At 46.2% G+C, this 19,916-nt stretch overlaps 1 protein-coding gene across 1 annotated transcript in view; it reads left to right on the forward strand.

Moving 5' to 3' along the window:
* The window catches only part of Col23a1 (collagen type XXIII alpha 1 chain), a 287,845-nt gene that overhangs the window by 18,955 nt on the left and 248,974 nt on the right, over window positions 1-19,916 (forward strand). The window contains 1 exon segment of the mRNA XM_035448111.1: window positions 6,494-6,560. Within this exon segment, the coding sequence (XP_035304002.1) occupies window positions 6,494-6,560 (67 nt within the window).

Below are 19,916 nucleotides of genomic sequence, written 5' to 3' on the forward strand. Positions count from 1 at the left end.
CAATCACATTCCCCTCTGTGATGTTGGAACACACATGTTCCATATAGGCAGACTCAGCAACCTGTGTGACCTGTACTCAGTGTCTTCGCCTCGGCCAAGCTTTCTCAAACATAGAAACATTTCTATCAGAACAGTTTTGGGGAGCATGTATATATACTCAGGTGCACACAGGCGCATGTGTGTGCATGCACACACATAGATGCACATGTAGAGTTCCAGCTCAGGTGTCGTTTCTCAGAAGCACTCCATCTTATTTCTTGAGACACTCCCTGGGACTTGGGGTCCACTGATTTGGCCAGGCTGGCTTCCCAACAAGCTCTGGGAACCTATCTCTGCTTTCCCAGTACCAGCATTGCAATGCATCTAGCTTTTTATATGGATGCCAGGATTGAACTCAGATACTCACACTTGCATAGTAAGCATTTTATCAACTGGACTGGCCCAGCATCTCCCAGAGCGTGGCTTTTTTGGAGACGTGAAAATTGCTTGGAAACAGAAGTCATCTTGAGTTATCTTGGAGTCAGTTGATCTGAAGATTTGGATCTAGACCTAACACGTCCCTCCTAGTCTCAGTTTTCCCATCTGTAAACGGGTATGACCAGGAAAGCTGAAGGCTGTTGGCACAGTGCCTGCCACATACGAATCTTTAGTCGTGATGCTACTTCAATGCTACTGTCAGTGGCTTCTCAGTGTTTGGAGTGGTGGGGAATGCTGCACCCTACAATTGGTGCTGGCAATGGTGGGGCCTGTATATGTTTTCCTCTTGAGGGAGAAAGGAGGACACAGAATGTGTGGCAATGTGACTTGGTCCCAGGTAGGCCTTTATTCTGCTATTTGTGGAACCTGTGTTCTATCCGAACTTATCCGACAGTCCTGTCTTTATTTAAAAATAAAAAACCCTCAGTTGAGTTTGACGTCACTTGCCTGTAATTCCAGCACTTGGGGGGAGGAAGCAGGAGAATCAGTAATTCCAGCATTTGGGGGGAGGAAGCAGGAGGATCAGGAGTTCAAGGTCATCCTCACCTACATAGCAGCTTTGAGGTCTGGAGTATCTGAAATTCTGTCTCAAAACAAAAAACTGACTGAGCATTAGAGCACACACCTTTAATCCCACACTTGCAGGGGGGGGGCAAGGACAGGTGGATTGTTGTGAGTTCCAGGCCAGCCTGATTTACATATGGAGTTCCAGGTTGCCACAGCTATACAATGAGACCCAGTCTCAAAATAATAATAATAATAAAAAAAGCCCTCACAGGGAAATCTCAGAAGCTCCTCTTGACCCTTGTGCTTCTTCCCAGGTTTTGTTTGTTTGTTTGTTTTTCAAGACAGGGTTTCTCTGTGTAGTTTTAGAGCCTGTCCTGGCACTCACTCTGGAGACCAAGCTGGCCTCGAACTCACAGAGATCCACCTGCCTCTGCCTCCCGAGTGTTGGGATTAAAGGAGTGCACCACCAACGCCCGACTCTTCTCGGGTTTTTACATTCTCCTGAAGAGACTACACCAGAGCCACACAGAACTTCTAACCGCTGATGTTTTTTCTTTTCTGGTGTTGACGATCAAACTGAATGCTAGGTAAATGTTCTACTACTGAACATGCCTACATGCCTAGAAAAGAGAGAGAGAGAGAGAGAGGAGAGAGGTGCGAATCTGTGTATGTGTTCATATGTGTTCTTATGCGTGTGGAAACCAGACGTTGACATCAGGTGCCCCCACTTGACGTCCTGAGGCAGAGGCTCCACTTCCCTTGAGCTGAGGTTGCAGGTGGACTGCCACCATGTCCACCCAGCATTTATGTGATGATCGGAACTCTAGTCCTCACCCTTTAAAGAAACATCACTGCAGCCTCAGTTGTGTTCTGTTTGGATGGTATTTAGGTCGTAGGATAAACCTGATTCCTTGTTACACCCCTTCCTAATGCTGTTTCCTGACCTTAATGGTTTTATCAAGGGAATCTCCATTCTTCCCTAACTCATCCCCACTGCCCAATGGCTTCTCCGTAAATAACTCTTTTCTTTCTTTCTTTCTTTCTTTCTTCTTCTTTTTTTTTTCTTTTGTTGATTTACTTCTTGGGATTTATTTTGGAGAAAATTCCCTAGAGTATGGATTTTCAGCCAAAAGATAGGAATGTTTTATGGTTTCATTTACAGCATGTCACAGAAATAAATCATCGCATACTTTTATTGTTGTTTTCTTTTTATCTTTGAACTGGGGTCTCACTGTGTAGTCCAGGCTGGTCTAGAATTCCTGGATTCAAGCAGTTACCCTGCCTCATACCCCACAAGAGCACAGGAGCTGGGACTACAGGTGGGCACCACATTCTGTTCAATTCTTTTTTAAAAAAAGATTTATTTTATGACTTTAAAGTGTGTGTGTGTGTGTGTGTGTGTGTGTGTGTGTGTGTGTGTGTGTACAGGTGCCTGCAGAGGCTAGATAAGTCAAATGTTCCTAGAGCTGGAGTTACAGGTGGTTGTGGCTGCCTGACATAGTAACTGGGAATCAAACTCAGGTCCTCTGGAAGAGCAATACATGCTCTTAACCGATGAGCCAACTCATTGTTTTCTTTTGTGCTGATCTGATTTGTCCACCCATTCAAAACCATCTGAGGATGTGATCAAATGTTTTGAGCTCTTAAAGGCCATTAATAAACTTACCAGCAGATCACAGTTGAAAAATTGAGATTTTTTTCCTTATTCATCCTCCCAACCCCCATGAGTTGTCTCCAAACTCCCTGTTTTCTTTCTTTGGGGTTCTGGAGAGGAACACTCCCAAAGCCTCTTGTCTGTTCTCAAAAATTCGTCCTTTATTTGCTCTGCAAGGAAGGCCATGTTTGCATATGGAAACCCAGGACCCTATTGTATGCAGATGCTGGGGTGCTGCCAGATAACTGAATATAAAGAGTCGAGGCCTTTAAATCATATTTTAGAAGTCTGAACACAAAAGAAAAGTCTCTTAGAATTTAAAAAGAAAAAAAGCATAAAGATTTTGGTTTGAGTTTCCAACTCAAACATTTCCTGTAGAGTTCAGCTGTGTTTCCAAACTCTTGGATGGGGAGGGGCTGGAGTTGAGGGAGTGAGGGAGGGAGGAGGGAGGGAGGGAGGGAGGGGAGGGAGGGAGGGAAGGAGGGAAGAAGGGAGGGAGGGAGGGAGGGAAGAACTCAGAGATCAAACTGCAAGTTCATGACCAAGTGAGAAAACTGAATGCATACAGGGAGATAGAATGAAGCACTCACTCCCAGTGACCTGGGATACTCCTGGTAGCCTTAGCCAGGAGCATTTCTTCCCAAGTGGGCTTTTATTTTCAGATGAGCATAGCTTTAAAGTCATCATGTGCCCCTCAGCTCTTGGCCGGTAGGAGAGAAATCCAGGTGTGATAGGTGTTGTTAAACATCCGAAGCTTTGTTAAGAAGGGGATGAAGGAAACCTTCCTGCTGTTACCCAGCTTGAAGAGCTTCTTGCACAGTGGAACACTACGGACTGGAGGTCTGGATTTTTTCCTTTTGAAAACTGCTATAGTGTCTGCAGAGACTGTGGGGAAAGAGTCCTTAGGTCCTTCTCAGGCCTGCAGTTTCTGTGCAGGCTCACTCCCCATTCAGCAGGGAGAGGAGGGTACACAGGCCTCAGCCCCTCAGCGAGACTGGCAGTGGGAAAAGTCTGATGCTTGCTGCTGTCACTGATGGAGCAGGTCTCCTGCTAAGGGGTGGGAGCTACAGGGGCTTCTGGAGGTTGGGCCTGTCTTACAGGGGCTGACTTGGGTGCTCTAGACTATGCAGATGTGGAGTTCCAGAGGGAGCTGAGAGTCTGATGCCCAGAGACCTAGGATCTGATTCCTGGGACAGACTGAGGGCCTTGGGAGGTCAGGGAAGTGGGCTGAGGATAAATTTGCCACACTCAAGTGCTCCCTGGCTGTCCTGGTACTGTGTGGTGTTCATGGCCTGCCCAAGCCACCCTTCTTTCCCTTGCTGTTATTTGTCCTTAACTTTGACTGCTCCAGCCCAGCCTTCTGAGGAGGAGCCTTGAGGATAGCTTCCAGACCACTGAGAGTTTTCCTAACAGGTTTTAGACTCGGACTGTTGGTCCTGGGCTGCTCCAGCCAGAGGCACCTTGGGCTTGGCTGGGGTCCCATGTCCTGTGAAACCCCAACTTGGTACTGTTAGAGAAGAAAGGTTTGGGGCCGCAGAGATGGCCCACTGGGTGAAGAGCCTGCTATGAAAGCATGAGGACCGGAGGCTGGATCTCTATCACCCATGTAAAGGAGTCTAGGGTGGCCACTCACACCTCTAACTTAGCGCCGAGGGAAATGGAGAGGTCCCTGAGGCTCCCCAAAGAGCTGGTCTAACCAAAATACTGAGCTGCTGTTTCAGTGAGAAAACTTAGAAGATACCCAATGTTGTCTTCTTGTTTCTATGCATGCACACATGTGTGCAATACACACAGACACACTAACACACACATGCATGCACACACACACACACAAACTAGCATTAATGAACCACACACACATGAACATACACACACACACACACACACACACACACACACACACACACAGGGTCCTTGTTAAAGCATTGAATGGCAGCTGAATAAAGGATAGGAAGAGGGTTTATAGCCAAGCACCAGGATGGGCAGTCAATAGATCAAGTGGTACCAAAGGGGAATTCTGACTAAACTCACCACACAGGTACAAGACTTGCTGAAGGCAGGCCAGGGTATGCGGACACCACCTGGAAGCTGATGGAGCCGTGAGGAACCTCACAGCATTCTGAAACGGTCAAATACCAAGGCTGGGGGCAGGGCTGCTAAATTGACCTAGCAGAGCTCATGGCTAGCACTGGATTTTTACAAGGAAGCACAAATGGACCTAAGAGAAGGCTTGGAAGCTTCATTTTGTTTGACCAAGCAGAGAAACTTACCCCCAGCCTTATTCCCCTTTCAATTCCTGTAGAGCGGTGCTTAAAAATTACCTCAGAGCCAGGGGGAGGTGGGGCACACCTTTAATCCTAGAACTCAGGAGGCAGAGGCAGGCAAACCTCTGAGTTCAAGGCCAGTCTGGTTTACAAAGCTACACAGAGAAACCCAGTCTCTAAAAAACCAAAATAACAAAAAACCCAAAAAACAAACAATCAAAAAGATTTATTTGGGGACTGGAGAGACGGCTCAGAGGTTAAGAGCACTGACTGTTCTTCCAGAGGTCCTGAGTTCGGTTCCCAGCTCACAACCATCTGTTATGAGATCTGATGCCCTCTTCTGGTGTGCAGATATACATGGAAGCAGAATGTTGTATACATAATAAATAAATAAAATCTTAAAAAAAGATTTATTTGTGTGTATGTGTTTGGTGTGTGCACCAAAGATCAGCATGGGTGTCTGTGGAGGCCTGAAGAGGGCATCAGGTCCCCTGGAGCAGGAGTTCCAGGTGGTTGTGAGTTGCCCAACGTGAGTCCTCTGTAGAAGCAGCAAGTGCCATCTCTCCAGCTCCTAAATTTACATCTTTCTGATTGAACCTGAAGCACCAGTACTAATACCAGTGAATGCACCATACAACTCGAATTAGCAGATTACTACTTTTGCTTTGTTAGCTTTTAGGGTTCCTAACTAACCTCCCTACCCCAACCCCCCAAAAGAAAAGAGTTAATGTCTTCTGTATCCTTTCAGGACTTAAGCCCTGGCTCATCTGATGAGATGGTGGGCCAGTGGCTTTTCTCTAGCCTTGGCTTCTTCCAAGCTTACATCTCCTCACTTAGGATGACTTTAATTCTGGCCCCAGAAGTTGCCCTATGGCTGGTTAGCTCAGTGATGCAGCATGTGCTTAGCCAGCAGAAGGTTCTGGATTCAATTCCCAGCAACCAAAGATTTGCCAGGAGGTCAAACCAGGCCGTGAGCACACCAGAGCTGTCCCTGTGAGTTAACACAGTAGCATACCATCCCTGTGGCATTTCTTTCCTTCTCTCTCATGTCCAGCACAGGGCTGGGCATGCATGGAGACTTTTGTTAAATTCTGCTGAACCGAATTATCTAGGCCAAGGATCCCCTGGGAAGGAAGAAAGGAAAATGTCATAGTGAATTAGGCGAGGGCCCCAAGACTATGGGAGAGAAGGTCTGTAGGGATGCCTGGGTGAGGAGAAGACAGCTCTTGGGGGCCCAGAGAGCTGCTGCACGGGCCAGCTTTAATCCACCCCTGCCCCTCTCCTATACGCCCTGCTTTCAACTTCCCTTGCCTGGCAGAAAGCCACCTCTGTTGTTTTTGCTATTGTGCTTGAACGTGTAGCCCGGCAGAAACCTGACGCCTTCTGTTGAGGCGTCACCAGTAATATTCAGAATTGTTCAGTGTTTATTATTGCTTTTCTTCTCATTAGAAAACTGCCTGTAGAATTTAATGACCTTTTAAGAAGTGTTTTGGGAAATACCACCGCCGCTGTAGATCATTCAGCATTGTGGTGGAGTTTCCCACTTTTCTGCTCTGTAACTGATCTTCTCCCTCAATTTTTTTGTCTTCAGAAGCTGGATGGAGTCGCCAAGCTCCGCACAGTTCGGGAAGCCCCCTCTGAGTGCATCTGTCCCCCAGGTAAGTGATGGTTTGTTCCTTGCTAGCTCCTGACATCTGGAGGCCTGGCGCTTCTTCTCCCTACCATGTGGTTGTTAAATGTTCAGGTCACCCTCAATCAAGAGGATGGTCTGTCGCGCCAGGCTGTGGCCCTCTGGGAACCATCTTGGCTTCCCCTGGCAGCTGGTTTGTCACACATTGGCTGGATCTCTCAGGGTGTATTAAAACTGGCTTCAAATAAGGGCTTCGTGGTGGGAAAGTACCAGCCCTCTGAATGAGTGTGTAGTATGAGCTGGAGGAGACACCCGCCTTGCTTCATGGTTGCTGTGAGGTGAGCTCTGATTGGCACAGGGAGGGAACAACTGGTGAGCCTGCAATTTGTTTTTGTTGTTACTTTGGGTATGGGACCAGAAAAGTCAGTCTGGGGCATTTGGGTAATCAAGTCTCTCTGTTTTGCTGGTGTGGACTAGGAGGGCCCCGGATAAAACCTGGGCTTCTGAGTGCCCCAGTCATGTGGTTTAAATCCAGATGCATGGTGGGAAGGAGAGCATGGAGCACTGTGAGTTTTGTGTGGAGTTTCTACCCTGGGCTTTCAAGGTTAGGCTGAGCCTTGCATGGGATGCTGTGTGACACTGGGAAGGAGAGGCTGGTGGCAATGTGTCTCATGCTGGAAGGGTTTTCTTTGTGTGTGTGTGTGTGTGTGTGTGTGTGTGTGTGTGTGTGTGTGTGTGTGTGTGTTCATGTGTATGTGCACATGTATGTGGAAGCCAGAGGTTGGTGCTGGTGACTTCTTCAGATACTGCCCACCTTGATTTTTGAGACAGGGTCTCTCACTGAACTTGAAGCTATGCTGGCTGACTGGGAGCTCCGGGACCCACCTGTGTCTGCCTCCCCAGCACTGGGATGACAGTGAGTGCTAACCCACGGAACTTTTAGCATGGGATCTGAACTCGAGTCCTATGCTTGTATGGCTAATACATCATCGACTGAACCATCTTCCCAGCCCTGAGCAGCGTCTTTTGTAACTGGTACAGAGCAGGGGAGAGCTGAAGCCATGTGCCCCATCAGCATTTCCCAGTTTACTCCAAGGTACACAGAAAGCATCAGTGTCTCAGGGGTAGGGACTACCTCTGTAAAGGTAGATCTGATGGGAAGCTCTGTCTTTGGACACAGTGGAAGATTTCACAGTTGAGTTTGAGCCTTTAGTTGACACTGAGGTTCTGAAAAGCAAAAATGATGTGGCCAGCAGTGACAACATCTGTGGATCAGAATTTAGAAATTATACTTAAATGGGGGATTTTTAGACCCACAAATGAATTTTAAGATGATCTATAAAATGTAAATGTGTAAAATGAGGTTATCTTTCTTTTCTTCCTTCCTTCTTCTTGAGTGTTGTGCTGGGTGTAGTCCATCTCCATGGGTTCTGCTCTCTGAATTATCCTGTGATTCAACCAAGTAGGGGTTAAAAATATCCTGTCATCATTTCCTAACAACTATACTATAACAGCTACTTATATATTATAGGTCATCTTGAGATGATTTAAATGTACAGGAAGAGGCATATAGCCTAAGCAAGTACAATGCATATGCAAATATAATGCAAATGTATATGTAAATGTAATGCTGCTTTATATAAATAACTTAAGCACCCTGTAGGGAGATGGACAGGTTCATTGAAGTATTCTCCCATGGATACCAAGAGACCCTTTTACATTTGTGTGATTTATCTGAATAAGTATGGGGTTTTTTTTTTATAAAGATTTTATTTATTTATTATGTATACAGTCTTTTGCCCACATGCCATCAGAGGGCACAAGATCTCATTCAAGGTGGTTGTGAGCCACCATGTGGGTGCCGGGAATTGAACTCAGGACCTCTGGAAGAGCAGTCAGTGCTCTCAACCGCCAAGCCATCTCTCCAGCCCAAGTGTGGGGTTTTTAAAGATTATTTTTATTTGTGTGTGTGTGTGTGTGTGTGTGTGTGTGTGTGCTTGTGCATGCAGGCAACTGGCAAAGCCAGAAGAGGGTAATAGATCTCCCGGGGATAGAGTTATAGGTGGTTGTAGGCCACCTGGTATGGGTGCTTGGAACCAAACTCCAGTCCTCTGGAAAAGTAGCAAGTGCTCACAACCATCTATCTCTCCAGCCCCTATAAGTATGTTTTTTAAACTGGGAGGCACAGCCATTCATCAGATATAGTTTCACACTTGGCAAACCAGCATTTTGGATTTCTAAACTGTTATAGAGTGGAGTAAAAAATCCTAGGGTGAAAGTTTGGTTATTGGTGTTTGTAGGTGTGGCCTACAATGAGACAGTTGCCTGCCACGCTTGCTAACAGAATCTTCACACGTCTCAAATATGGAAAAGAGATGGAGAGAGGAGGAGGAAGCAGTGAGGGGGCCACTCCACCCTCAAGTGCCATGCTTCAGTTATCCTGAGGGTACCTGAATGTGATGTCGCAGCCAGTGAGACTCTAGGGATATAGCAGTGTCACCTCACTGGGGCCCGCTGCCTGCCTGTGTCCACCTCTTGTCACCCCCAGTCTAAGTTCTCACTTGAGCCTTTCAAGTCCTTCATCAGCACAAAGCCCCCGTGGTCTGGCATGCACTGCCTGAGACTAGAAAAGCCCTTTACTGCAACACCAGGGGTTTGAGTCCGTTCCCTCTCTTCAAAGTGCTGATCAAAGAACTCCAAAGACTTTAGGGCTCTGGAGACTCAGAGGGCCCTCTATGTCTGGAGTCCCCATCTGATCTGAGACACAGGCAGGTCACCACCCAGCTCCTTCCCACGGCCCAGGGAAACAGTGTAATCTTTTGTCAGATCCTAGCAGAGGGAAGGCAGATAAGCAGGGCTGGAGAAGGGCAGCACGTGCGTGTTGCCTGTTGTGAGCATTGCCTGTTGTGAGCTGGCTGTGCAGGCGCCAAGTGGCATGGTGGCTTCGGGCAGGAAGATGGTCCATCCCTTATGTCCAGCTCTATTGTGGGAGGACTTTCAGGGCTGTGCTGAACAGGCTCTGTGACTTCTGGTGGGTGAAGGGCCCCCGAACCTTCATCTTATCTACAAAATGACTGGTGTATCTGTCACTTCATCTACAAAATGACACAGTGTATCTGACTGGTTTCCTCAAAAAGATGTGTTTCAATCCTAGTGTCTGGTCCCTAGGAATGAGACTTTATTTGAAAATGGGATTGTTTCAGTGCCCAGCAGCACCTTATCTGGTAGAGGATGCTCTTCAAGTCCCCTGGTGGATGCCCGAAGCTTTGGATAGTGTCAAATCCCATTTATGTATATGATATATATGCACTCCACATATAGTGAATTTATATAATTGCATGTACAAAAATGTGCTTTGTTCTACACATATGTGCTATGCTGGCTAGTTTCATGTCAACTTTACATAAGAGTTATCTGAAAGGAGGAAACCTTAATTAAGAAAGTGCCTCCATAAGATCAGTTGCAAAACATTTTTTTAATTAATGAATGGTGGGGGAGGGCCCAGCCCATTGTGGGTGGTGCCAACCCAGGGCTGGTAGTCCTGACTTATGTAAGAAGATGGGCTAAGCAAGCCAGTAAGTAGCACCCTTCCATGGCTTCTGCATCAACCCCTGCTTCCAGGATCCAGCACTATTTTCGTTCCTGTCCTGACTTCCTTCAGTGATGAACAGTGTGCCATGAAAGAGTAAGCCCAATAAACCCTTTCCTCGACAAGTTTCTTTGGTCATGGTGTTTCATCACAACAATAGTAACCCTAACTAAGACACATACCTATGGTAAAGTTTGACTTATCAACAACTGCTATTAAATGCAATAGATATATTGTAATAAAGGATAAGGGAATGGGCTCTTTCTCAAAATGTCTTATCATACTCTTCTTCTTATCCAAAGGAAGCACTTTGTAGCTTTCCTTGGAATGTCCAGATTGTCAACTCAATGCTCTTGCACTGTGGGGCCAAAACTAAAATAAGGGTTACGTGAGCACCAGCACTGCGGTACCATGACAACCAATGTGGTGAGAAGGAGCTACTTACTGGCTACTTACCATGCCACTCAGAGTGCTGTGTAGTTTGACATTCCTGAATCAGTTGTTTCTGGAATTTTCCATTTAACATTTCTGGACCTTGGTTGAACAGAGACAGGGAGTTTGCAATAATTAAGAGTAGAATCTTGCAGCAAGATCTTCCATGGTAAGGGTGGACCCTGTTCAGGGCCCCTGTGCCCTTAGAAGAGACAAGATGGAAAGACACGAGATACAGGGATGCATAGTGAAAGGCCTCGTGTCAGTGCAGCCAAGATGGGAGTGGTGCAATAGCAAGCCAGGAAACACTAATTTTCCTCAGGGCTTTCAGAAGAAGCTGTCCTGTAAACACCCTCAACTTCTTTCTGGCCTCCCAAACCAGGAGGGGTCATTTGTTCTTTTTATACACCTGATTTGTGGCAAATGTTGCTGCTGCAGCCCTAGGGATAAAAACAGATGGGAGCAATAATCACCCCCAAAGAAACCAAGCATGGAGTTGCATGTCAGTAACCCTGTGTGGGCAGTCCTCAGGCAGCAAGTCCTATTGTTGAATTTTCAGGCCCACCTGCTCACCCATCACTCGGTGAGCCTATGCCATTCTGTACCCAATGGCTGTCTGCACTTTTGGGTGTGTCGGTATCCTCTCTTCTTACTTTACATAGCCAAGTGTTTTGAAATGTAGTTCAAGTTTTAAAATGTGTGTTTTTTTTGAATGGGGTGTAAAACATGACATGCTGGGCAGTGGTGGTGCACACCTTTCATCCCAGCACTCAGGAGGCAGAGGCAGGAGGATCTCTGTGAGTTCAAGGCCAGCCTGGTCTACAGAGTGAGTTACAGGACAGCCAGAGCTACACAGAGAAAACCTATCTTGAAAAACCAATAGATAGATAGATACATAGATAGATACGTAGGTAGATAGGTAGGTAGGTAGATAGATAGATAGATAGATAGACAGACAGACAGACAGACCTGAAGCACTGCAGAAGGTTATGTTGTAGTACAGTTCTCTCTCACACACCCAGATCCCCTCCTCATTTCAGGCCCCCTCCCTTCATCAGGTTGCTGTATGTCCTTGTGATTAGGATATGAAATGTCCCCCACAGGCTCATATGTTTAAACACCTGCTCCCCAGAAGGTGGTGCTATTTAGGATGATTGTGGACCCTTTGTGGAGCCTTGCTGGAGGAAGTACATCACTAGAAGTGGGCCTTGAGGTTTTAGAGTCTGGCCCCAGCTGCTCTTGGCTATCTGTTTCCTGAATACAGACTCGATCTGATCAGCCGGTTTCCTGTTCACACCGTCCATGCCTGTTGTCATGCTTCCCAGGCACTAGTAGCTCTAACCTTCTAGATCTGTGAGCCACTATGAACTCTTTCTCCCTCAAGATGTTTTTGTCATCATAGTTTATCACAGCAATAGCAAAGACAGCAATACAGTCAGTCCTTCTAGCACAGTCTGTGGAACATCTGTGATGCTGTAAGTTTGCATTGTCTGACGGTGAAACTGTGACAAACCACATGTAACTTTAAAAAAGATTTACTTTTATTATTTAATTATGAGTGCAGGTGCCTGTAGAGGCCAGACTAGAGCACCAGATCCTCTGGTGATGGAGTTATAGGTGGTTGTGAGCTGTCTGATATGGGTGCTAGGAATGAACTTGGGTCCTCTTGAGATGTGACTTGTGCAGCTGAGGACCTGAATTTTAAAATTTATTTTATTTTGACTAATTTTCATTTAAATCACCATTATGGCTGGTAGCTGCAACATTAGAGAAGCTGCTGCAGAGGTTATTTACATTTACATATACATGATTCTGCAACTTCCTAATAAACCCAGTGTAAGTTAAAAATATCCTAGGAAATCTGCTTAATGTAAATTATCTTCTTAGCATCACACCTTAGTCCAGCTTAGGTGTGCTCAGAACACATAAGTGTGTTTGAAGTTGGGAGAAACCCTCTCAAACAGAAAGCCTATTCTGTGATAAAGTAGCGAATACCGTGTGGGATTTATCAAGTACTGTTTTGAGAGTGAAAAACAGTACGGCTGTATGGGCGTAATTTTTACACTATGGTAAAAGCTGAAAAATTGTAAACAAGCCAGGCATGGTGGTACACACCTGTAATCCTAGCTCTCAAGGCAGGAAGATCAGGAGTTCAAGGTCAACCTTGGATACATAGTGAGTTCAATTTGGGTTACATGTGACCTTGTGTATACACACACATACATGGATAGATAGAGAGATGATAGGGAGATAGACAGACAGACAGATAGATTGATCCAAGACTGGCATGTCTGTGTGCCAGTAAGCACTTCTCTAGTTTCTTGTGGTACCCCTGGATCATGTGTAGATGCTGTGTACTGCTTTCTGGGGTTGGTGGTTTCTCTTGGATATGATCTCAGTCTGCATATCAGAGAGCCAGTGCTGCCTCATTTTTGGTTGGCTCAACAGGATGACGCTGATATGTACTCAGCCTGTCTTTCATCCTACAACCTTACAGAGTCTATAAGGCTTATAACATAGACCAAACTGCATCTGTCCTGTGATGGAGGGAGGAAGAGCCTGTGTCATCTTGTTCTCTGACTTCTTCTTGGCTTAACTTTGAAGCCTCTCCTCAGTCAGGAGTTGCTTGCAGCACCTGGGCAGGCTTGGGATGGAAGGACAGATGCCTTCTGTTTATGGAGAAGCCAGCCAGGTTGACAGCGAAGTGTGCTCCATGGGACTGGACCTGCCCTGGGATATCAATAGCCATGATGCAGTCAGTGTTCTTGTCATGGGATGGCTCAGGGCCAGAACCTTAGAGCCTGAGAAGCCTGGGTTCAAATCTTGACTTTTCATGGCCCACCCTGTAGTTCTGGAAATAGGGCCCACCGTGCTTTGTTCACTGCTCTTTGGGCATGACAACATTAATAGAGTCTGGCCATCCCCTGTGAATAATGCCATGATGGAAATACGTTGGGTCCCATACCTAAAGTGAAGAGCTCAGAAATGGATCTGGTTCCAGGTGTGCCTGGCTCTGGGGCTAGCCCCATCACTCTGCTTCTCTCTCTATTCTTCTCAGGGTGCTCGCTCTGTAGGAAGGTGAGTGCCAACGGCTGCATTTAGGTTCCTGTTCAGCACCTCATACAAGCGCTCTTCTCCCTCTACAGCCCCATGACTGGAGATTGTGAAGTGCTATGGGCTGTGACTATTCCTCAATTCATACTTAACGAAATCTTAACCCTTCCCTGTGCCTCGGAATACAATTATATTTAGACATAAGTAATGAGGGTGAAATGAGGCCACGAAGCTCTCTTCATAGGATGAGATTTGGAAATATGCATGTACACAAATATCATGAACACACAAATACATACATGCACATTCATACACATACACATGCTGACAGGTGAACATATATTTACATGTGTGTAATACATACTCGGGTGCACAATGCACACATATACACAGGTATACACACATGAACACAGGGTCACACATGTACCCAGGTGCACACATGCATATACACACACATGTGTACACACACATGCAGCTATGAGGGATACTTGACTACTAGAAACATGGTATGGGAGAGAGTAGCTACCCCCAAGGAAAACTGGGGTTCTGTTCCCAGGACAAGAGAAAAATGCATGCTACTAGGCAAATGCAAACTGTAGTGACCTTCATACTTGCTCCAGGGACAGGTGGCCAGATGGCTTTTAGAGTGACAGGAGGCAGATTCTGGTTTTGACCAAAGATTGCCTCCACTTCAAGCCCGAAAGGACTTCATTTGCCCTCTTTGAATTTGTTCAGAAGACAATGTGTCAATACAGACTCTGGATCACATTGCCTGGCTTGATTTCCATCATTACCAATTAATTCCATGACCTCAAATAGGACATTTACCCTCCCATACCTCAGAGCTTGGGGTTTTTACATTTTGCTTTATGGTTTTTGAAACAGATTCTCTCTCCTGTAGCCCAGGTTGGCTTCAAATTTGCTATCTAGTAGAGACTGGCTTTGAACTCCTGATCTTTCTGCCTCTGCTTCCGAGTTTTAGTATTACAGGTATGCGCCATATCCAGGGTATGCTTCAGCTTTCCATCTGTAAAACAGGGCTTCTAATGGGGTCATAGCAGGACAGAGCACATAAATACCTGGGGACAGGCTTCCTCCACCTCCCAAGAGTGAGTTGTTGGTTGTCTTCATGAACTCAGATCATTGTGGTCAGCCAGCAACTGCCAGAGACAGAGAAGGGGGAGAAGGTACAGAATTAGAGATTGGCTGGGAATGCTCTGGAAGGAAAGAACAAAGGCTTGGCAGGCTATACCGGCATATTCTTCTGGGATATGGGTGAGACAATGTGGGTGACCAAGGAGTAAGAGAAATCACGTGGCTGGAAACCATCAGATCAGACATCACCGGAATCCGGAAGACCTTGAGCACAGCTTGCCACTTCTGCCCCTTCAGGCTTGTTTCTAGTTAGACTCTGCCTTCCCAGGGAAATCTTAGAACTTTCCTGGAAAGTGATAATCCTCACCATTGTCTCTTTACAGCTTTGTGCATCACTGTATGGTATCTCAGGGATGCTGTGTGTGGCCTCCAGATGGTGGATGCTGGATTTACTGCACAGGGGTTGGGGAGAGCAGTTTCCAGAAAGGAACAAACAGATACGTCAGAGGCAGAAATTCCCCACTCATGTGGAAGTCCTCGAGGAGAGTAAACTCTCTTTAAACACCGAGCACAGTGTGGAAATGACGTCTGAGATTTGCTGTCATTTATGGAGAATGTGATGGACCAGAACTCGAGCAGTGAAGCTGCTTGGGTTTTCACTCTGTTGGTGTAGGGTAGGAATGAGCTTGGGGATGACGTTTGTGCTCTTCAAACAAGAAATTGTACTCATTTGGCAATTTTTTGAATTGTTCCCCCAGGAGTGGTAAATCCCAGTTCACTTGAATTTATAGAAAAACTGAGTGGCCTGTAAAAAGCAGATCTAACCACAGTAGACAAGGACAAAGGTATCTCTCTCTCTCTCTCTCTCTCTCTCTCTCTCTCTCTCTCTCTCTCTCTTCCTCTCTCTTCTGTCTGTCTGTCTCTCTCTTCCTCCTTCCCTCCCTCCCTCCCTCTGTCCCCTCCTCCCTCTTCCTCTCTCTCCCCCTCTCCCTCTCTCCTGTCTCTCTGTCTCTCTCTCTCTCCTACCCCCTTTCTTCCTTCCTTCCTTCCTTCCTTCCTTCCTTCCTTCCTTCCTTCCTTTCTTTCTTTCTTTTTCAATGCTAGAAATTAAAGGTAGGGCATCACACATGCTGGTATAGAATCCCACCCTGATTTTAAAATTGCTAAACCCTTTTCTCTCTTTTTTGAGACAAGGCCTCCCAGTGTAATGCTGGCTCAACTTGACTTTGCAAGCCTCCTGCCTCAGCTTCTCTAATGCTGGTATTATGGGGTGAGCCACTGTGCCTGGTATTAATTTGTATTCATTTATTTTTGTGTGCTGGGGATTGAATCCAGGGCCTTGTGCATACTGAGCAGGGACTCTGACTCTGAACTTTATCCCCAGCCCTTCAGATTCTTTAGCTTTCCCCCAGTGGTGCTGGAGATAGAACCCAGGACCTCATATGTGCTAGACAAGCACTTCAACCCTGAGCAAAACTCTCTTCCCTGGTGTGTGTGTGCACATGTATGTGTATGCGGGGATTCTCTGGAGAATGATCTCATCTCATTTCCCACACGCCCCTGTGCACACACATCTGACCATTTGCGTATTTGTTCATTTACCCATTCTTATGCCCAGTCCTAGTTATGGCAACACATTAAGACTGTTAGAAGCTGCGGCAAACCATTGTTAGAAGAGGATGCTGTAGGCTGGAGGATCATAATCAACTAAAGATGGAGTAAAAGTGTGTACTACAAACAAGAGTCCTGCAGAAATTAAAAGGAGACATTGCTGCAGGCCAGAGGATCTATCTAGACAAGTTGGTTCTGGGAGAGCAGAGAACTTCCTTGGGAAGGGGGGAACTAGATAACGTTTCAAAGACTGGTTGGCATGTTAAACCAGCTGGCTTGGGGACACAGGTCCCCAAGACCTGACATCACAAGCAATGGAGCATGGAGGAGTGGTCTGAACTCATTTTGCAGCTGTGGGGGTTAAGGGGCCGAGGGCTAGTAGGGAGCGGGACTGTGTGCCGTGGGACACACAACAGAAGGTGTCTGGACAGAGTTTATCTTCTAGAAGATGAACTAGAAAGGGGGAATCCTAGGAACAGCAGGAAGACAGACTGGATTGCAGATCTGGGTCCATCACAGGGTGGGCACCCTCTGAGTTTGTTCACTACTGCATCCCTTGAGCCTAAAGTGGGGCCTGTGGGAAAGCGCTGATAGACATCTAGGAATGACTTTCCTGGCAAGAGGTCCTGAAGAGTTGAAGGAGGGTCATGAATATTGATGGAGGGAACAGCTGCAGAGGCCAGGACCTGTGGTAGACAGACTCACAAACATGACATGGGAAGGGGAGCAGACAGAGATGACAGGAGCTGCAGGCCTGGGGGACAGTGATGCCTTGACCAGAAACAGGAATGGATTTAGGAGACATGGTGAGTGTGGTTTGGGGCCGTGGCTTTACAAACCAATGTGTAGACTCACTGATTAGTGGAAAATGATAATTAGAAGTCTTCTCTCCTGGTGTCGCCTAGCCACTCTGAATCTATTAATTATCGAATACACCCAGCCCCATAAAGACCTTGAAATGTAACTAGAGTCTGACCTTTGGGATTTGGAGGTTTTCTAATGACCACCAGAGGGAGCCCATTTATTTTATTAAATTCTGTAGAAATCTAATGGGAATTTAAAAGAAACTTGGTCACCGAATCAGGAGGATTGCAAACTCAAGGCCAGCTTGGGCTAATGAGTGAATTCAAAGGTAGCCTGGGCAACTTCATGAGAGCTTCTTTTAAAAATACAACAAATTTAAAAGAGGTTGAGGATACAGCCCAGTAGTGAAGTGCTTGACAGCACATAGACAGCCTAAGAATGTCCAGCACTACACCCACACACTCACACACACACACACTCACACACACACACACACACACACACACACACACACACACACACCACACTCACTCACACACACACACACAAACACACTCACACTCACTCGCACACTCTCACTCACACAAGTCACACACACTCACACACACTCACACACTCATACACACACACACACACACACACACACACACACACACACACACACACACACCACAGAAGAAGGAAAAGCTAGATGCTTCAGAGGAGAATGGAGAAAGGATTTGACAGGAGTCCCCACAGGAGAAACACAAAGGGCACCATTTTCTTTCCACACGTTTGTTGCAGAACACTCACCTCTCCCTTGAAAACACATCCATGACATGATGAACAGAGGAAATATGCCCGTGAAGGAGATAGATGAGCTCACAGTGCTCAATGGTAAACATGGCAAAGCCTGGGCTGTCATAGACTTTGCGACCCAGACCATTGAGGGTAAAGTGGGAAAGCTGGTCCTGTCCCCTCATTGCCGCATGGCTGTCTAGGAGCTGTGGTTTGGGTCAGTTACTAGTGTCTCAAGAGAGGAACACACTTCATAAAGCTAAATTGAAAGTTTGGAGGTTTTGGTTTTGGTTTTTGAGACAGGATCTTACTATGCAGCTCTGGCCAGCCTGGAATTCACTCTGTAGACCAGATTGACCTAAAATTCAGAGATCTGTCTGTCTCTGATTCCTGAGGGCTGGGCTTAAAGGTAGTTACCACAATGTCCAACTAAACTGAAATTTTGATTTTTTGAAAAAATTTTGAAATTTTTTAATGCACATGGCCCTGGTGTCATCATAACTTTGAATGTTGAGTTACTGTTGAAGACTAAAGCAATGAAAAAGGGGAGGGATTTACCTTAAGCCTCCCTATGGTAAGGAAGCTGCCAAGGAAGACCTATGTGTAGGCCATCTGTCTGGACCATGGGGGAGAGCAGAATCTACAGTTCTTGTTCAGGCTGGAGATAATAAGAATTCATATTCTATCCTGAGTCCAAAGACTGTGTGTTATAGAACCAAGTGCTGATGGTATATGTGAAAAACGAAGTTATTCTTATAGAACATCCTCTCTTACCTGGTTTTTTTTTTTTTTTGGTTCAATTTATGATTTGATGGAAGGCCCACAAACTTACAGAGAGTAACCCAGGCTCTCAAAGTCCACCAACTGAAACATTACTCTCATCCAATGACAAACTTCCCAGACCACTCCAGAATAATGCATGCCTGCATTTGTGGTTGCTGTGGCCCAGGCAAGTCCACACCTGACATTAGTCAATACACTTCCCACTTGTATTCTCTCCGTGCCTCCTGTTCTGCCCTGCTTGATATCACACTCTCTCTCCAGTCAGTCAGTTCCTTTTCCTGCCCTCTAGGTAATCACTGAGCCCTCCTCGATGACATCCTCACCTCTGCCAAATGCCTTGTGCATCTCCCAAGCCTTCCCTGGCTGTGGGTGAGGCAGTCTTGGGTTTAACAGGCTTCTGTGACTTCCTGTCGTTAGGGTCGAGTGCAAACAAGGACCTTGTCATCAGATTCCCCGGTCTATTTCCTGGCCCCTCTGGAGCCCATGGCTTAAGTTATCTTGTCTTCCTGTTTCCTTCTGAAAATTCCCCACCATCCCATGCACTTGGAACCTGCATGGCATTTCTTTGTGTTCTTTGTGACATTACTCACAATATCCAAATTAAAGAGTGACCCAAAGATGGGGTGAATGAGTAGAAAAGTGGAGTGTAGGCACAGAGCAGGATCCTATTTGGCTGTAAAAAGGGGATAGAATCCTGTCATTTGTGGCAACATGGATGCAACTGGAGGATGTTGCTGAGAGACACAGCCCAGCCACAGAAAGGCAAGCACCACATGGTCTCACTCATATGGGATGTCTAAAAAGGCAGATATTGGACTGAAGGGATGGCTCAGCGGTTAAGAGAACTGACTGTTCTTCCAGAGGTCCTGAGTTCAATTCCCAGCAACCACATGGTAGCTAACAACCACCTTGAATGAGATCTGGTGCCCTCTTCTGGCCTGCAGGCAGAAGACTGTGTACACAATAAATAAATAAAATCTTTTTTTTTTTTTTTTAAATCCTTTAAAAGGCTGATCTTAACAGGAGTAGAGAGGGAGGGAGAAGAGATTGGCCCTTGATACCAAGTTGCAGTTGGGCAGGAAGGATCAGCTCTGGCCGTGTCTTGCACAATCTATGATAGTCATTGGCAAGAACTTAGTCCATATTTCAAAACAGAGAGGACTTTGAATAGTGAAAGAAATGGCACTGAGTGTGCTGAGCACCTTGCTCTTGTCATTACTTGATGTATAGAGGCATCCA

The sequence above is a fragment of the Cricetulus griseus genome, chromosome 7, assembly GCF_003668045.3.
Source record: "Cricetulus griseus strain 17A/GY chromosome 7, alternate assembly CriGri-PICRH-1.0, whole genome shotgun sequence".
Classification (NCBI taxonomy): domain Eukaryota; kingdom Metazoa; phylum Chordata; class Mammalia; order Rodentia; family Cricetidae; genus Cricetulus; species Cricetulus griseus.